The sequence below is a fragment of the Entelurus aequoreus genome, linkage group LG02 (genome assembly GCF_033978785.1).
Source record: "Entelurus aequoreus isolate RoL-2023_Sb linkage group LG02, RoL_Eaeq_v1.1, whole genome shotgun sequence".
In the NCBI taxonomy this organism is placed as follows: Eukaryota; Metazoa; Chordata; class Actinopteri; order Syngnathiformes; family Syngnathidae; genus Entelurus; species Entelurus aequoreus.
The window spans coordinates 18,687,879-18,707,205 of NC_084732.1; the positions used below are offsets into that span (position 1 = coordinate 18,687,879).

General features: G+C 36.5%; 1 protein-coding gene across 5 annotated transcripts in view; it reads left to right on the top strand.

Moving 5' to 3' along the window:
• Positions 1-19,327, top strand: part of adcy7 (adenylate cyclase 7) — a 168,712-nt gene that overhangs the window by 148,006 nt on the left and 1,379 nt on the right. For all 5 annotated transcript variants that reach the window (XM_062023525.1, XM_062023533.1, XM_062023521.1 and 2 more), the window contains 7 exons: positions 1,053-1,249; positions 4,069-4,180; positions 4,265-4,423; positions 7,677-7,823; positions 7,913-8,020; positions 11,499-11,613; positions 14,890-15,014. In XM_062023525.1, the coding sequence (XP_061879509.1) occupies positions 1,053-1,249; positions 4,069-4,180; positions 4,265-4,423; positions 7,677-7,823; positions 7,913-8,020; positions 11,499-11,613; positions 14,890-15,014 (963 nt within the window). The remainder of the gene's footprint in view (positions 1-1,052; positions 1,250-4,068; positions 4,181-4,264; positions 4,424-7,676; positions 7,824-7,912; positions 8,021-11,498; positions 11,614-14,889; positions 15,015-19,327) is intronic.

Below are 19,327 nucleotides of genomic sequence, written 5' to 3' on the forward strand. Positions count from 1 at the left end.
CCCCTGACCTTAGCCCCATAGAAAATCTGTGGGGTATTGTGAAAAGGAAGATGCAGAATGCCAGACCCAAAAACGCAGAAGAGTTGAAGGCCACTATCAGAGCAACCTGGGCTCTCATAACACCTGAGCAGTGCCAGAAACTCATCGACTCCATGCCACGCCGCATTAACGCAGTAATTGAGGCAAAAGGAGCTCCAACCAAGTATTGAGTATTGTACATGCTCATATTTTTCATTTTCATACTTTTCAGTTGGCCAACATTTCTAAAAATCCCTTTTTTGTATTAGCCTTAAGTAATATTCTAATTTTGTGACACACGGAATTTTGGATTTTCATTTGTTGCCACTTCAAATCATCAAAATTAAATGAAATAAACATTTGAATGCATCAGTCTGTGTGCAATGAATAAATATAATGTACAAGTTACACCTTTTGAATGTAATTACTGAAATAAATCAAGTTTTTCAAAATATTCTAATTTACTGGCTTTTACCTGTATATATATATATATATATAAAATATATGGAATAAATGATAAATTAATACAATTAAAACATGTATTAAAAGGACTCTTCTATCTGCCTGTGAGGATCTTTGTTTTTTACTTCATATATAAATCAGACTGGTTAGAAAAATGAGGGAGAAATCATCTAAACTTTTGCATGAATAAATGTGAAAAAAGAAACAAATATAAAAAATAAAAATAAATAAATATAAATATATATATAATATGTATATATATATGTATACATATAATATATGTATATAATATATATATATATATATATATATATATATATGTATATGTATATATATATATATATATGTATATATATATATATGTATATATGTATATATATATACATATATATGTATATATATTTATATATAAATGTATATATATATGTATATTTGAGGTGAAATGTCAAAATATACACAATATAAATATGTATTATTGTTATATTTAATTAAACTGAATTGCCATATATTGTTATGGATGCTATTAATGTACTACATAAGTTGGGTCTAATAGACTCTTTGTCTCCATGCAGTACTCGGTGTACTGCTGCATCTTATCCCTGGTGGCCTGCGGGGTTTTCCTGCGGGTCAACTTGGAGATCAAGGTGCTCTTCCTCACCCTGGCCTCCACGGCGTACTACGTCATCATCCTCAGCACCAACAGGGATCTCTTTGTGGCCTACGCTGCCGTCATCTACGCTCAGATTCCAGGGGCGGGGAACTGCAGCAGGTGTGGACCGGGAATGTGCTGATAACGTAACACGAGACGATGACGTGTTTCAAACCACACGTCGCTTGTCCGTGACTTTCTGTGGACTCGTATTGAGCTAGGAACATGAGAAAAAATGCTTTAAAAAGGCTTAAAAACATTTTAAACGCACACAAAGGAGCAATTAGCGTATTAGACAACGTGTCTGAGTGACTGCCCGCCCAAAAGGGATGTGCTGACGGGCACAAAATGGCTGTGCTTTGGGGCACATTTTTATTCAGTCTGTGGTTCGTAAATTGAAAAGTTTGTAAAATGAGGGGTTCGTAAATCAACGTTCTACTGTAAATGTATAGAACAATAAATTACATCTAGAAAATTGACTTCCCCAAACAAAAATGGTACATGTTTTAAGTAACACTGTTAGCATATTATTTTATTTAGTTTAGTACAGGGGTGTGCATGCAAAGTAACTATATGTATGTATGTATGTATGTAGGTATGTATGTATATATATATATTGATATATATATGTATATACAGTATATAATGTATATATATATATATATATATATATATATATGTATGTATGTATGTAAATATATATATATATATATGTATGTATGTATGTATGTGTATGTATGTATGTATGTAAATATATATATATATATATATATATATATATATGTATGTATGTATGTATGTATGTATGTAATATATATATATATATATATATATATATATATATATATATATATATATATATATGTATGTAAATATATATATATATATATATATGTATGTAAATATATATATATATATATATATATATATATATATATATATATATATATATATATATATGTATGTAAATATATATATATATATATATATATATATATATATATATATATATATATGTATGTATATATATATATATATATATATATATATATATATATATATATATATGTGTGTGTGTGTGTATATTAGAGATGCGCGGTTTGCGGACACAACCGCGGACTCCGCGGATAATCCGCGGGTCGGGCGGATGCATGACAAAAAAAAAAGATTTTAAATAGATTTGGGCGGGTGGCGGTTTAACCAATTCAGACAAAAAAAAATACATAATTAAATGTTGTTACCCACATACGAAAAACGAGCAGCACTCTTTGAAACAGGCAAATATTCATCAGGCACTGCTGCAGCTGTCACGCCAAATTTCTTGCCCCCCTACAAAAGCCTTCCCCCCATTTACTTCCGGGGCTGCGTCCAATAAAGTCACAAAGTTGCCGGGGGTCCTTAACCCGCACGCGACTGTCCTGTTTCACGCCTGTGTCGTGGTCAAAAGTTGACATACACTTGTAAAGAACATAATGTCATGGCTGTCTGGAGTTTCCAAGTTTCACTGCAATAAGGCGCTTTTGGTAGCCAGCCATCCACAAGCTTCTGGCCAGCTTGCGGTTGTATTTTTGACCACTCAAGCTTGCCAGAAGCTTGTGGATGGCTACCAAAAGCTCCTTATTGCAGTGAAACTTGCCAAGGGACGTGTAACCAAATATTAACATTGCTGTATGTATACTTTTGACCCAGCAGATTTGGTCACATTTTCAGTAGACCCATAATAAATTCATAAAAGAACCAAACTTCATGAATGTTTTTTGTGACCCAACAAGTATGTGCTCCAATCACTCTAACTATCTATCTATCACAAAAAATTGTAGAAATGATTGGAAACTCAAGACAGCCATGACATTATGTTCTTTACAAGTGTATGTGAACTTTTGACCACGACTGTATAGTATCAACACTTTTTAGGGCGCAGCGAACGACTAGATTTAGCAGATGTTGAAGTGTGATGATAATCTCTCGTTTACCATCAAAAATTACCGCTATAAATCGCTCTCAACCGTTCACACTGCAAAAACTGAAATCTAAGTAAGATTAAATATCTCAAATAAGGGTGATATTTGCTTATTTTCTGTCTGATAAGATAATTCTTCTCACTAAGCAGATTTTATGTTAGAGTGTTTTACTTGTTTTAAGGGTTTTGGTCCTAAATGATCTCAGTAAGATATTACAGCTTGTTGCTGAGATGTTATGACCTATATTGAGTAAAACATGCTTGAAACTAGAATATCAACTGTTGCAAAGCTGTGTCATCAACACTCACAAGTATAAAACTACTTTTTTAAAGTAATAATTTCTTATTTCAAGCATGAAAAAAAAAAATCATGACTTTGACACAATTGTGTATCATAATTAAAACAGATGACAGCCAAATGGACTTTGCTGTTTTATTGTCAATGAAACAATAGAAAATACGTACTCATATAGTAGTGCACTTGTTATTAGTGAGAATATACTTATTTTAAGGTATTTTTTGGTTCATTGAGGTTAGCTCATTTTAATTGTTTTGGAAAGTCTTGACAAGCCAAATTTTCTTGTTCTATTGGCAGATAATTTTGCTTAGTTCAAATAAAATATCTCTAATTTTTGTATTTTTTTCTTGTTTTTGAACACTGACTTTTTGCAGTGCACAAATGCTCTTAACGTACAAGGGTAAATAAATGTGTGGGAATATGAATGAATGAATGAGTGAATGAATGTTTAAGATGGACAAACACTTTTCAAGCGTAAAACATACACAGAAAATGTCTGCAATTTGTGGACGACAATAAGGAAGCCTTTGGTAGTGTTTTTGTTTGTAAATAATCAATCGAGAATAGGCTGCGATTATGTGTGTTTAAAACATTATCAATTAAAATATTGATAACAAATTCATAAAGTTGATTCAACATTATTGGGGAATAAAAATCCCATCATGCATTGTGTCCTCACAGCATAGAAGACGAGTCCATCTTGAGACTGGTGGGCCTGGTGAAGCACCCTCAGGTGATGAGCTGCATCTACATCACCTTGTTCCTGGTCACCATGCTCATCATCTCACAGCAGGTGCCCACCTCAAAACCCAATTATTTAGTATCTACACCCGCGTGCACGTCTCTAACCCGCCCTCGCCGCCTTACCCCCCGACAGAACGAGTCGTGCTTCCGCCAGGACTTCCTGCTCAAGTACAAGAACCACACGGAGCAGGACGAGATCGAGACCCGGGAGAACCTCAACCGCCTGCTGCTGGAGAACGTGCTGCCGGCCCACGTGGCCTCGCTCTTCGTCGGGGAGAACAAAAAGAACGAAGTGAGACATTTCCCTACTGATTGGAACCATTCCAGCAGCAACAGGCATCTGATTTCGGACATTTAAAAAAAAAAAAAAACATTTCCAAAATCCCCAAATTCCTGTAATGCAATTTTTTCCAACACAAAAGTCTCTTGATCTTGAGAAAATTCTTACTATTTCCACCTTTACAACCAATCCAGCACCAAAACATTTGGGCTATTTTTTTTTTACATAAAAAAATCAGTTTTCTCAGAATTTCCCTTTTCCAGCCCCCAAATTTCCTAAAATACCACTTTTTCAAAACACTAATCATTTTTGATGATATCAATTCTTACTACAACTGATTCAATTCTAGGGATGGGATTTATGGCTTTCTAAAGGAAGTCGAGTTTTGAATTATTTCTAATTTTAATAGTTAAAATGTTCGCAAATGTATACTCTATTTGTGGGAAATATTCTAAAATGTGAATTGTAATTTAATTTGGCTTGGTTTTTTTAATTAAAAACATCCCATAAGATGGTACCTCATCCCCATTTTTTTATTTGATCTCACCTAAGAAACTTTGTGGCATCATAAAAATCACAGGCTACAAATAACCTCCATGCAAATCCTATTTACTGTATTTTTTTTCCATATGAGTATTTCAAACTGTACAAGAAAAAAATATATGGCCTCTAAATAATACATCTGCAATACTATAATCTAGTCTTATTTGTAGAGCACTTTAAAAACCAGTGGACCAAAGTGCTGTACAGAATAATTATTAAAAGACACAAGGCTGCAACTAACGATTAATTTGATAATCGATTAATCTGTCGATTATTACTTCGATTAATAATCGGATAAAATAGACAAACTACATTTCTATCCTATCCAGTATTTTATTGAAAAAAACCAGCATACTGGCACCATACTTATTTTGATTATTGTTTTCTCAGCTGTTTGTACATGTTGCAGTTTATAAATAAAGGTTTATTAAAAAAATAAAAATAAAATAAAAAATTAGAGAAAATAAATAAATAAATTAAAAACTCTGCGCATGCGCATAGCATAGATCCAACGAATCGATGACTAAATTAATCGGCAACTATTTTAATAATCGATTTTAATTGATTTAATCGATTAGTTGTTGCAGCCCTAAAGACACAGAAACTAACAGACCACAAGATACACCTAAAAAGGTGGATAAAAAGAATAACTATAATAAACATCAATAAAAACTAATGAAATGGAATCATTAAAAAGAAAAGCTAAAACCTAATAAAGGAGTATGAGTAAGGATAAGAAAATAAAATATATATAAATAAAACAAAAAAATGAGCACAATATATAAAAGTGAATGCAAAACTAAACAAACCCATTTAACAAAAAACAAAGTGCATCCAAATGTTGCCACGTTTCCTTTGACTTGTGGTCATTTTGTGGGTGGGTGTGACCCCGATCCAGTCGAGTGGCGCACATGCGAAGGCAGTGTGGGCAGTTTACATGTAAAGTACCAGTAGAGTGGAAAAACAAGTTGACTTTATATGCTTAATTGCGTATCCATTGAACCATATCCAATTACGTGACAATACCGTCTAAACATCCCAAAATGCCACAAATCCACTCAACACACCATTTTAGATATTCCGCTCTGAGTGTCTTCAGCAATTACCGTAGATTTCTACGTCACGGACCATATTATCAGGTCAGTCATACTGGAAATATGCAAAAATTAGAAAGTTCACAATTCTTATGTAAGACATAAACACATGTTTTTCTTTTATTTATGCATTCTAAGTTGTAAATAAATAAGAAGTCAGCTAATAATTGAGTCAATAGGGGCCTACAAAGTCCTCTAATTGCCATCCAAAACTCGCCAACAATATATTTACATATTGTGATGTGAATATTAACCAAATGTTAGCGATATAGTTACTATAAGTACTATTTTTAGCGGCGCATTGATAACATAGAGCTAACTACTACCTTATGCGGCAGCATTGAGCCATCCCATGTCCTGCTGCTGCTGAATCGCGTCTCGGCTTGTCAAACTTATTCTAGATCACGGGTGTCAAACTCAAGGCCCGGGGGCCAGATCTGGCCCGCCACATCAATTTGTGTGTTTGTGTATATGTATATATATATATATATATATATATATAAGGTTTAGTATTTATTTTCCTACCAGCCTAATTAACAACACCAATACAAAGTAAACAAATTGAAGAAGTCATCTTTACAGTTAATATTATATATATATATATATATATATATATATATATATATATATATATATATATATATATATATATATATATATATATATATATATGTACACACATGAATTTCCTAATCACATTTTTACTGTTCTAATTTTTATCGTAGTTTTATTTATACTTTTTTTTTCTTTTCTTTACATTCATTAATACATTTTATTCTTACTTATGACTTGTGTATTTTCACTATATTGTTAAAATGCTAAACATTTTATATATATATATATATATATATATATATATATATATATATATATATATATATATATATATATATATATATATATATATATATATATATATATATAAGGTTTAGTATTTATTTTCCTACCAGCCTAATTAACAACACCAATACAAAGTAAACAAATTGAAGAAGTCATCTTTACAGTTAATATTATATATATATATATATATATATATATATATATATATATATATATATATATATATATATATATATATATATATATATATATATGTGTGTGTGTGTGTACACACATGAATTTCCTAATCACATTTTTACTGTTCTAATTTTTATCATAGTTTTATTTATACTTTTTTTTCCTTTTCTTTACATTCATTAATACATTTTATTCTTACTTATGACTTGCGTATTTTCACTATATTGTTAAAATGCTAAACATTTTTTTTAGGTGAGGGAAATTTCAAACCAGTGATGTCACTGCCAAAGCATGTAAATATGGCACCGCCTTAGGGAATGTTTACAATAAAAAATAACTTCCGAAACAATTTTTCAGAGTAATCCCCACCAATAGAGTAATATTTGTGTGAATCAAATGATTTTGATCTACATCTTATTGTATACCTAATACGAATGATATTCATAAAAGACAAACTATAATAACGACTATATCCTATATCCTCTTATCAGAAGCTGGATATTTGTGTTAATAGAAAAAAAAGACTATCTTAGTCCACATGAGACATGGCTGCTATTCTTGAGAAGAAAGGTGTCCCAACAGCTGTCCAAATATTTGCTGTTTTTGAACAGGACCTCTACTACAAGTCCTATGGCTGCGTGTGCGTGATGTTCGCCTCAGTGCCGGACTTCAAAGAGTTTTACACCGAGTGCGATATCAACAAGGAGGGCCTGGAATGCCTCAGGCTGCTCAACGAAATCATCGCCGACTTTGACGAGGTCAGCCAAGTCCTTTTTAAAGTACTCGGGGAAACACGGTAAGTGCACGCGGGTCAAGTAGCTAACGTGCCCACGTGTCGTCAACACAGCTGCTGTCCAAGCCCAAGTTCAGCGGCGTGGAGAAGATCAAGACCATCGGCAGCACGTACATGGCGGCGGCCGGGCTCAGCGGGACGCCCGGGCAAGAGAACAATCAGGTGGAGTAGACTCGGGTCACACTCGGGACTTGGAGTCAAGTATTTTGTTACTTCATGCATGTTAACTGTTAGCAAATTTTTTTTTAAATAAATAAAAAGTAAAAAAAACTGTTAGCATGCTAGCTTTTTAGCTAAGTTTGTAGGTATACACCTCAAAGTCAAATATTTTGTTACTTTACACGTTTACTGTTAACATGCTAAAGTTGACATGACCTGAGTCGAATATTGTGTAACTTAACGCATGCTAATGTTAGCATGCTAGCTTTTTAGTTTATTTTTCAGGTCCACGCAGAGTCAAATATTTTTTTTGTGAATGTTAACTTTTAGCATGTTAATTTGCCTGCAAAAAAAAAATAAAACATTTAAATAAAATACGTTATCAGCTAATTTTCCAGGTATACACCTCAGAGTCAAATATTTTGTTATTTCACATGTTAACTCTTAGCATGCTAAAGTTAACATGTTATATTTTGTATGAAATGTTTCAGGTACACACTTCCCTGTCAAATATTTAGTTACTTCATGCATGTTAACTGTCAGAACGCTAATGTTAGCATGCTAGCTATTTGGCTAAGTTTGCAGGTGTACACCTCAGAGTCAAATATTTTGCTACTTTACACATGTTTACTGTTAACATGCTAAAGTTGACATCTTTTTTTAAATTTAATTTTTCAGGTATACACTTGAGTCAAATATTGTGGAACTTGACGCATGCTAATGTTAGCATGCTAGTTTTTTAGCTAAATTTGCAGGGTCAAATATTTTTTTTTATGAATGTTAACTTTTAGCATGTTAAAGGCCTACTGAAATGACATTGTTTTATTCAAACGGGCATAGCAGATCCATTCTATGTGTCATACTTGATCATTTTGCGATATTGCCATATTTTTGCTGAAAGGATTTAGTATAGAACAACGACGATAAAGTTCGCAACTTTTGGTCTCTGATAAAAAAAAGCCTTGCCCCTACCGGAAGTAGCGTGACGTAGTCAGTTGATCGCCTCCTCATATTTTCCTATTGTTTTCAATGCAGCTAGAGCGATTCGGACCGAGAAAGCGACGATTACCCCATTAATTTGAGCGAGGATGAAAGATTTGTGGATGAGGAACGTTAGAGTGACGGACTAGAATGCAGTACAAGACATTTCTTTTTTCGCTCTGACTGTAACTTAGGTACAAGCTGGCTCATTGGATTCCACACTCTCTCCTTTTTCTATTGTGGATCACGGATTTGTATTTTAAACTACCTCGGATACTATATACTCTTGAAAATGAGAGTCGAGAACGCGAAATGGACATTCACAGTGACTTTTATCTCCACGACAATACATCGACGAAACACCTTAGCTACGGAGCTAACGTGATAGCATCGTGCTTAACTGCATATAGAAACAAAATAAATAAATCCCTGACTGGAAGGATAGACAGAAGATCAACAATACTATTAAACCAGGGACATGTAAATACACGGTTAATGCTTTCCAGCCTAGCGAAGGTTAACATGCTGTTGCTAAAGACGCCATTGAAGCTAACGTGATAGCATCAGGCTCAAATGCAGATAGAAACAAAATACATAAACCCCTGACTGGAAGGATAGACAGAAAATCAACAATACTATTAAACCATGAACATGTAAATACACGGTTAATGCTTTCCAGCTTGGCGAAGCTTAAAAATGCTGTTGCTAACGACGCCATTGAAGCTAACTTAGTATAACGGGACCTCACAGAGCTATGATAAAATTATTAGCGCTCCACCTACGCCAGCCAGCCCTCATCTGCTCAACACCCGTGCTCACCTGCGTTCCAGCGATCGACTGAAGGACGAAGGACTTCACCACGATCATCCGTGCGGTCGGTGGCTAGCATCGGCTAGCGCGTCTGCTATCCGAGTCAAAGTCTTCCTGGTTGTGTTGCTGTAGTCCGCCGCTAATACACCGATCCCACCTACAACTTTCTTCTTTGCAGTCTCCATTGTTCATTAAACAAATTGCAAAAGATTCACCAACACAGATGTCCAGAATACTGTGGAATTATGAGATGAAAACAGAGCTATTTTGTATTGGATTCAATGGGGTACCGATACTTCTGTTTCACTGGCTACGTCATGCGCATACGTCATCATCCAAAGGCGTTTTCAACCGGAAGTTTAGCGGGAAATTTAAAATTGTACTTTACAAGTTAACCCGGCCGTATTGGCATGTGTTGCAATGTTAAGATTTCATCATTGATATATAAACTATCAGACTGCGTGGTCAGGTGGTAGTGGGTTTCAGTAGGCCTTTAATGTGCCTGCTATAAAAAAAAAATATCGCCAGAAAAAAGGGTTGAAACAGGGCTTTGTAAAACTAGGAATTCTGGAAAATCCTGGAATTTTTTTGAACTTGGAAAAATTATCGTAAAAATTTCCAGAATGGTGAAATGGTTTGAATCGGTTGAAAAATGTGGAAAATGGTGGAAGTCTGAAAAATGGCCAATTCATTTTGAATGGGAAAAATTCCCGGAAAACCTGGAATTCTGGGAAATCTGGGAATTTGTCAAAGAAAAGCCCACGATTCCCGAATAGGCTTAACAGTTTGAAGTTGGAACGTTTTGTGGGAATTGTGGAACTTTGAAAAATGTCCCATTGATTTCAATGGGAATTTCAGAAAAAATTGGACTTTTTTTGGAAAATGGTAAAAAAAAACCCTGACTGGTCTGAATGAGTTGATATGATTGGTGTTGATTTTTTTCCAAATCAGTCGAGAAATGTTGAAGTCAACTTTGTCTTTCATCCTGATACGAGGAACGTTTTGACGGTGGAACAGTTGAAATGCGTTGAAAAATGTGGAAGGAGTAGTGGCCAGAATAAAGGGGGGAAACGGCTTTGGAAAACCAGGAATGCTGGGAAAATCATTTTTGAACTTGAAAAAATGATTGTTTAAATTTCTAGAATGATGGAATGTGTTGAAGGTGGAATGGTTTGAATCGGTTGGAAAGTGGTGGAAGTCTGAAAAATGGCTTACTAATTTTGAATGGGAAAAATTTCCCGGAAAACCCGGAAATCTGGGAATTTTTGGGGAATTTGTCAAAGGAAAGCCCGCGATTCCCGAATAGGCTGAGCAGTTTGAAGTTGGAACGGTTTGAATCGGATGAAAAATGTGGAAGGTAGAGCGCGCCAAAATCTGGAGAAGAAGAAGTTGAATAAATAGATGAATTTTGGTGTAGAAAACCAAAGCATTCACACAATAAATATGCACCTTTAACCAGGCTGTGTCGTCACAATCCAGCGTGTTATTTCAACAACAAAAAAGTGCTCCAGGCGTTATATTAAGATGCCTTTTTTGTCTTCTTTTACAACAGTCCTCAATGAAGTTGTAGGCGTATAGACAGAGTGAAGTAGGTGGTTTAGTGGAATAAAGCATGGATATTGTTCTCACAAACAGGCTCCAGGAGCCACACATTGAAAGATGATTTTTGCTAACTGTGGTGCTCTTACAGGACCGGGAGCGTCAGCAGGCGCAGATCGGGATCATGGTGGAGTTCGCCATCGCTCTGATGGGCAAGTTGGACGGCATCAACCGACATTCCTTCAACAGCTTTAGGCTCCGCGTGGGTGAGTTTGCTCGGCCAGCTGTAGCTGTGTGTGTGTGTGTGTGTGTGTGTGTGTGTGTGTGTGTGTGTGTGTGTGTGTGTGTGTGTGTGTGTGTGTGTGTGTGTGTGTGTGTGTGTGTGTGTGTGTGTGTGTGTGTGTGTGTGTGTTTGCAAGCTGATGTCATCCCATTCTGGGGAAATGTTCCAATGCCAAATTTCATCACTTGTTTGCGGATTTACGGCTTAGTGTCGACACGTGCTTTCATTGGCAGGTTAAGGATCAACTTGTCTTATTAAATCCAATGGAATAACTTCTTTTAAAAACCATTTGCACTCCTAAAAGGTTATTTTTTCGTGTGTTTTTTCATAAACATACAGTCGTTATTTTACAAAGCCTCTGTATTTTTACAAAAGCCAAAATCAGTGAAGTTGGCACGTTGTGTAAATCGTGAATAAAAACAGAATATAATGATTTGCAAATCCTTTTCAACTTTTATATTCAATTGAATAGACTGCAAAGACAAGATATTTAATGTTCGAACTTAGAAACTTTTTTTTTTGTGCAAATAATCATTAACTTAGTATTTAATGGCAGCAACACATTGCAAAAAAGTTGGCACAGGGGCATTTTACCAGTGTGTTACATGGCCTTTCCTTTTAACAACTCTAAATAAATATTTGGGAACTGAGGAGACCAATTTTTGAAGCTTTTCAGGTGGAATTATTTCTCATTCTAGCTTGATGTACAGCTTAAGTTGTTCAACAGTTGTGGTATTTTAGGCTTCATATTGCGCCACACATGGGAGACAGGTCTGGACTACAGGCAGGCCAGTCTAGTACCCGCATTCTTTTACTATGAAGCCACGCTGTTGTAACACCTGGCTTGGCATTGTCTTGCTGAAATAAACAGGGGCGTCCATGATAACGTTGCTTGGATGGCCACTGTATGTACCTCTCCGCATTACTGGTGCCTTCACAGATGTGTAAGTTAGCCATGCCTTGGGCACTAATACACCCCCATACCATCACAGATGCTGGCTTTTGAACTTTGCACCTATAACAATCTGGATGGTTATTTTCCTCTTTGTTCCGGAGGACACTTTGGTCCACAGTTTCCAAAAACAATTTGAAATGTGGACTCGTCAGACCACAGAACACTTTTCCACTTTGCATCAGTCTATCTTAGATGAGCTCGGGCCGAGCGAAGCTGGCGGAGTTTCAGGGTGTTGTTGATAAATGGCTTTCGCTTTGCATAGTACAGTTTTAACTTGCACTTACAGATGTAGCGACCAATTGTAGTTACTGACAGTGGTTTTCTGAAGTGTTCCTGAGCCCATGTGGTGATATCCTTTACACACTGATGTCGCTTGTTGATGCAGTACCGCCTGAGGGATCGAAGGTCACGGGCATTCAATGTTATGTGCAGTGATTTCTCCAGATTCTCGGAACCTTTTGATGATATTTCTGGACCGCAGATGGAGAAATCCCTAAATTCCTTGCAATAGCTGGTTGAGAAATTTTGTTCTTAAACTGTTCAACAATTTCATTACGCATTTGTTCACAAAGTGGTGACCCTCGCCCCATCCTTGTTTGTGAATGACTGAGCATTTCACGGAAGCTGCTTTTATACCCAATCATGGCACCCACCTGTTTCCAATTAGCCTGTTCACCTGTGTAATGTTCCAAAATAGTGTTTGATGAGCATTACTCAACTTTCTCAGTCTTTTTTGCCACTTGTGCCAGCTTTTTTGAAACATGTTGCAGGCATGACATTCCAAATGAGCTAATATTTGCATAAAATAACAAAGTTTTCCAGTTTGAACGTTAAGTATCTTGTCTTTGCAGTCTGTTCAATTGAATATAGGTTGAAAAGGATTCGCAAATCATTGTTGTTTTTATTTACGCTTTACAGAAAAAAAAGGTCTGAGTCAGGGTTATTCATACTGGCTCCTTAGTTCAGTTCAAATCTTTGGAGACAAACATTTTTGCAGCAAATTCCTAAATACACGAGAGTGCTCCTGTTGCACAGAGGAACTTGGACCACTCTAAACGCATTGGCACATTCTTGCATTGACATTTGAACCTTGCTAGCAAACATAGATCACTGGGGTCCAAAATTGTCAGTTACATAACTGAGTCGTTCCTCAAGGCACCCCTTTAAGTCCTCTCCCTTTTTCGATTTATGCAAGGTGTTGCTGTAGCTTTTAAGTCAGTCATTTGTACTAGTGGTCTTCCTCAAGATTACATTTTAGGTCCTCTTTTTTTATCATTTGGGCTATTCAACTGAGTTCAGTTAAAAAAAAAACTTTCAAGACACTCACATTTTTGCAGCAAATTCGTAAAAATGCTGTCATAGAGATGATCTTTGACTTGCTTTTGTTTGCAGAGCGCTCCTGTACCTGACAAAATAAATAGACCAAAATCAAATGGTTACTGTAGAGGACACTGGTTCTCCGGAACTTACAAAATAAGACTAATAGTTACGACAGACGTCCGGCTCCCCCGTACTAACATTTCTGGAAATGTGACCCCCATAATAATATGTAGTTTGAAAGAATATTAGGTCTGTGGTCTACAAAATCAATAAAACAGCAGTCGTGGCTGTAGGCAACCTCCTGATATATGTCGACGGCGTGGCGAAGTTGGTAGAGTGGCCGTGCCAGCAATCGGAAGGTTGCTGGTTACTGGGGTTCAATCCCCACCTTCTACCATCCTAGTCACGTCCGTTGTGTCCTTGGGCAAGACACTTCACCATTGCTCCTGATGGCTGCTGGTTAGCGCCTTGCATGGCAGCTCCCGCCATCAGTGTGTGAATGTGTGTGTGAATGGGTGAATGTGGAAATACTGTCAAAGCGCTTTGAGTACCTTGAAGGTAGAAAAGCGCTATACAAGTATAACCCATTTATCATTTATTTATCATTATGTCATATATCAGGAGGTTTCCTACAGCCACATATGATATATGTCATATCAGGAGGTTGCCTACAGCCACGACTGCTGTTTTTTTATTGATTTTGTAGACCACAGACCTAGTATTCTTTCAAGCTACATATTATTATGGGGGTCACATACATATATTATATGTATATATATTAGCTCTAGAATCTGGCAATACCTGCATTCAAAGTATTCACTAGCAGCTGTATTGACATCTGCATGCACTTTAAAATGTGACTTGTCTTGTGCAACATGCATGGAATAAAAAAACAATACACATTAAAATCAAAGAATTGCAAGTAAAACGATATGAGTTTGTCTAGAACTGATGCTAAGATCACAACACGTGTTTGGCGTGCAGGTATCAATCACGGACCCGTGATCGCTGGCGTGATCGGCGCCAGGAAGCCTCAGTACGACATTTGGGGCAACACGGTCAACGTCGCCAGCAGGATGGAGAGCACAGGGGAGCTGGGAAAAATCCAAGTAAGCCTCATCTTATTATTATTAATAATATTTATCAATACTACCTCTTTTATGTTTGCTGTGGCTGCTTTAAAAGCGTCGCCATGGCAACCTAACCTTTGTCTTCTTATCAAACACCCGGGCTTTATGTTCCGAGTGAGTCTGTCCAAGGTTTCTTCTTTTTTTCTCTCTGACCGTGACCAGACACATTACTCATACTCAGTGAGTTCTTTTGATACCGCGCCACACAGAAACTGTAAAACAAAAAACAGGTTTTGATATTGAAAAAAACCAGAAATAAAATATCTTTTAAAAAGCAACATTTCCAATGGAAATAAAATTAACACAAATAACCAGCAAAAACTACCGGTAATTATTTTAGATGCCCTAACATCAATAAAGACCGATATGGGTACTTGATGCTTTAACACAAATCACACAAAAAAAGCAAATACATTAAAAACATTCTTAAATATATTTTTAACACATTGATGCCACAACACAAATAATATCTCTAAACTTTATTAGTTTATACCTTATGCAGTGATAATACCTCCAAACTGTATATTTCTAAGTAAGATGCATTCAACGGTCTTTAACACAAGTAATAGCTTCTAAACTCTAAACGTGTTAACAGTCGATGCCTTAACACAAAAACCTCAAATATTTTCAACATTTGATGCTTTACCCAATAATACTTCTAAACAATATGTTTAAAAATGTTTGCATTATCACAAATAACAAAATTATTTACCAGTTTGATGCTTAACACAAATAATTTCTCTAAAATATTTTCAATAGTTGACCAAATAAAAAAAAACACCTTTATTATATACTTAAATAAAAGACCTAAATTGTGTGTGTGTGTGTGTATATAAATATATTTTATATACACTATATTGCCAAAAGTATTTGGCCACCCATCCAAATGATCAGAATCAGGGGCCGTATTTATCAAGCTTCTTAGAATTACTCCTAAGAAGTCTGCTAAGAGTTGACTTAAGAGTAAATAAATTCTTCGCTGAAAGCTGCACTTAAAAGTTAGTTATCAAGCGTCTTACTCACACTTTCAGCGAAGTGTAGGACTGAATCTTAAGTGTCACACTCAGAGCTGAATTACGACATTACTATGTGCCGTAAACGGAATTTTAAGTGACGTCATTTCTGTGTCCATAGAAATGACCAATCACGGAAGGGAATCCCTTGTCTAAGAATAAAGAAATATCTTAGAAATATTTAAGTGGACAATGGGAGTGTATATTTTGACAATAAACTACAAAATAATACAAAACAAACAAACAATATTGGCAATGAATCAAAAATAAATGTTTCCTTTTTGTTGCACCTTTCCTGCTTCCTGCTCCCAGACCGTAGTCGAAGAGCGCAGGGGAGACACTTCTCCAGGATGTATGCTCGGGGCAACACCCTTCACTTTACCCGGAAGTGGGTCTCCACAGCGGACGACTTTAGAGTGAATGATGAGTCCGGCGATTAGTTGCAAATCTTGCTTTATTGATTGCTTGCACACAGCCAATCCAACACAAAACAAACTAGTCCCCGCCCGCACTCACGCTACCGCTCTTCTCTCGCCCACACACTCACTGACGTCACTCACCTCACATGCTGTCACCTATCAAAGGGCCACACACACATACGCTACTCTCATAAAATTTTCTTTCCAATTCATTAATTAGGCAACTAATTTGAAACTGGTGTGGGTGGCTCTATATATACTAGCCCACTGCAGCCACATGCAGAAATCAACAAGGAATCAAATATTATTAAATCTGTGACAAAAATAATAATAGCTCTGTCTAAACGATACCGTTTGATCAGCTGCTCGTCTAACAAAGCCAGGACATCCTTCCGCTCCCTGAACGTTCGCGCACGTCTCTCTCGCCTCAGTGCCATCCCCTGCTGGCAACTCCTAACCACTTAAGACACCTCTGAAGGTCTCTTAAATATCGTGGAGAGTAGGAGTGATTCTTAGACTTAAGAAAGTTGATAAATAGCTTTTATTCTTAAGTTTGAGAGTAGGACTACATTTCGCAAATTCTCAGGACTTAAGTGTAAAATGGCACTCTAAGACGCTTGATAAATACGGCCCCAGGTGTCCTAATCCCTTGGCCTGGCCACAGGTGTATAAAATCATGCAGTTAGGCATGGAGACTGTTTCTACAAACATTTGTGAAAGAATGGGCCGCTCTCAGCTCAGTGATTTCCAGCGTGGAACTGTCATAGGATGCCACCTGTGCAACAAATCCAGTCGTGAAATTTCCTCGCTTCTAAATATTCCAAAGTCAACTGTCAGCTTTATTATAAGAAAATGGAAGAGTTTGGGAACAACAGCAACTCAGCCACCTAGTGGTAGGCCACTTAAACTGACAGAGAGGGGTCAGCGGATGCTGAAGCGCATAGTGCAAAGAGGTCACCGACTTTCTGCACAGTCAGTTGCTACAGAACTCCAAACTTCATGTGACCTTCGAAATAGCCCACGTACAGTACGCAGAGAGCTTCATGGAACGGGTTTCCATGGCCGAGCAGCTGCATCTAAGGCATACATCACCAAGTCCAATGCAAAGCGTCGGATGAAGTGGTGTAAAGCACGTAGCCACTGGACTCTAGAACAGTGGAGACGCCTTCTCTGGAGTGATGGATCACGCTTTTCCATCTGGCAATCTAATGGACGAGTCTGGGTTTGGAGGTTACCAGGAGAACGGTACATTTCGGACTGCATTGTGCCGAGTGTTAAATTTGGTGGAGGAGGAATTATAGTGTGGGGTTGTTTTTCAGGAGTTGGGCTTGGCCCCTTAGTTCCAGTGAAAGGAACTTTGAATGCTCCAGGATACCAAAACATTTTGGACAATTCCATGCTCCAAAACTTGTGGGCACAGTTTGGAGTGGGCCCCTTCCTCTTCCAACATGACAGTGCACAAAGCAAGGTCCATGGATGACAGAGTCTGGTGTGGATGAACTTGACTGGCCTGAACAGAGTCCTGACCTGAACCCGATAGAACACCTTTGAGATGAATTAGAACGGAGACTGAGAGCCAGGCCTTCTCAGCCAACATCAGTGTGTGACCTCATCAATGCGCTTTTGGAAGAATGGTGGAAAATTTCTATAAACACACTCCGCAACCTTGTGGACAGCCTTCCCAGAAGAGTTGAAGCTGCAAAAGGTGGACCGACATCATATTGAACCCTATGGGTTAGGAATGGGATGGCACTTCAAGTTTATATGTGAGTCAAGGCAGGTGGCCAAATACTTTTGGCAATATAGTGTACCTCCAAGTTTGATGCTTCCAAAACATTTTCAACAGTGTATGCATTACCACAATTAATACCTCTATACTATATATTTTTAACAGTTGATGCATTAACACAAATAATACCGGCAAAATATTTTCAACAGCTGATGCATTACCTACCACAAATAATACCTAAATACTATATATAATGCTCGAACACAAATAACACCTCCAAAGTATGTTTAACAGTTGAAGCCTTACCACAAATATCTGCAAAACATTTTCAACAGTTGATGCATTACCACAAATAATACTTCCAAACTATATGTATTTTCTACATGTAATGATACAAAAAATGCAGCCAAATAAATAAATAATGTTAAGTTATGTGTTTAATTTACCAGCAGTAAAGCATAGACTTTTAAAACATTTATTTTGAAGATATTATTTGTAGTATGGCATTAGATGTTAAAATATATTTTAGAGGTGTTACTTGTTTTTGTGACATGTATTATTTGTGTTAAGGCATCAACTGTTATTTGTATAAAAATAATGTATATAGTTTGGAGGTATTGAATTATTTGTGGTAAGGCATAAGGAGTTTAAATTGCTTTAGTTGTATTAGTTGGTCATTTCTTGTGTTAAGGCATCTATCTAAAATGTGTCGTTCAGAGGTTTTATTTGGTTGTAATATTTGCGTCAAAGGCTTTCTTTATTAAAATACAGTACAGGACAAAAGTTTGGACACACCTTCTCCTCATTCAAAAAGTTTTCTTTATTTTCATGACTGTTTACATAGTAGATTGTCACTGAAGGCATCAAAACTATAAGTGAACTCATGTGGAGTTATTAAGTACTTAACAAAAGTGAAATAACTGAATACATGTTTTATATTCTAGTTTCTTCAAAATAGCCACCCTTTGCTCTGATTACTGCTTTGCACACTCTTGGCTTTCTCTCGATGAGCTTCAAGCACACCTGTGAAGTGAAAACCATTTCAGGTGACTATCTCTTGAAGCTCATCGAGAGAATGCCAAGAGTGTGCGAAAAAGTAATCCGAGTAAAGGTTGGCTATTTTGAAGAAGC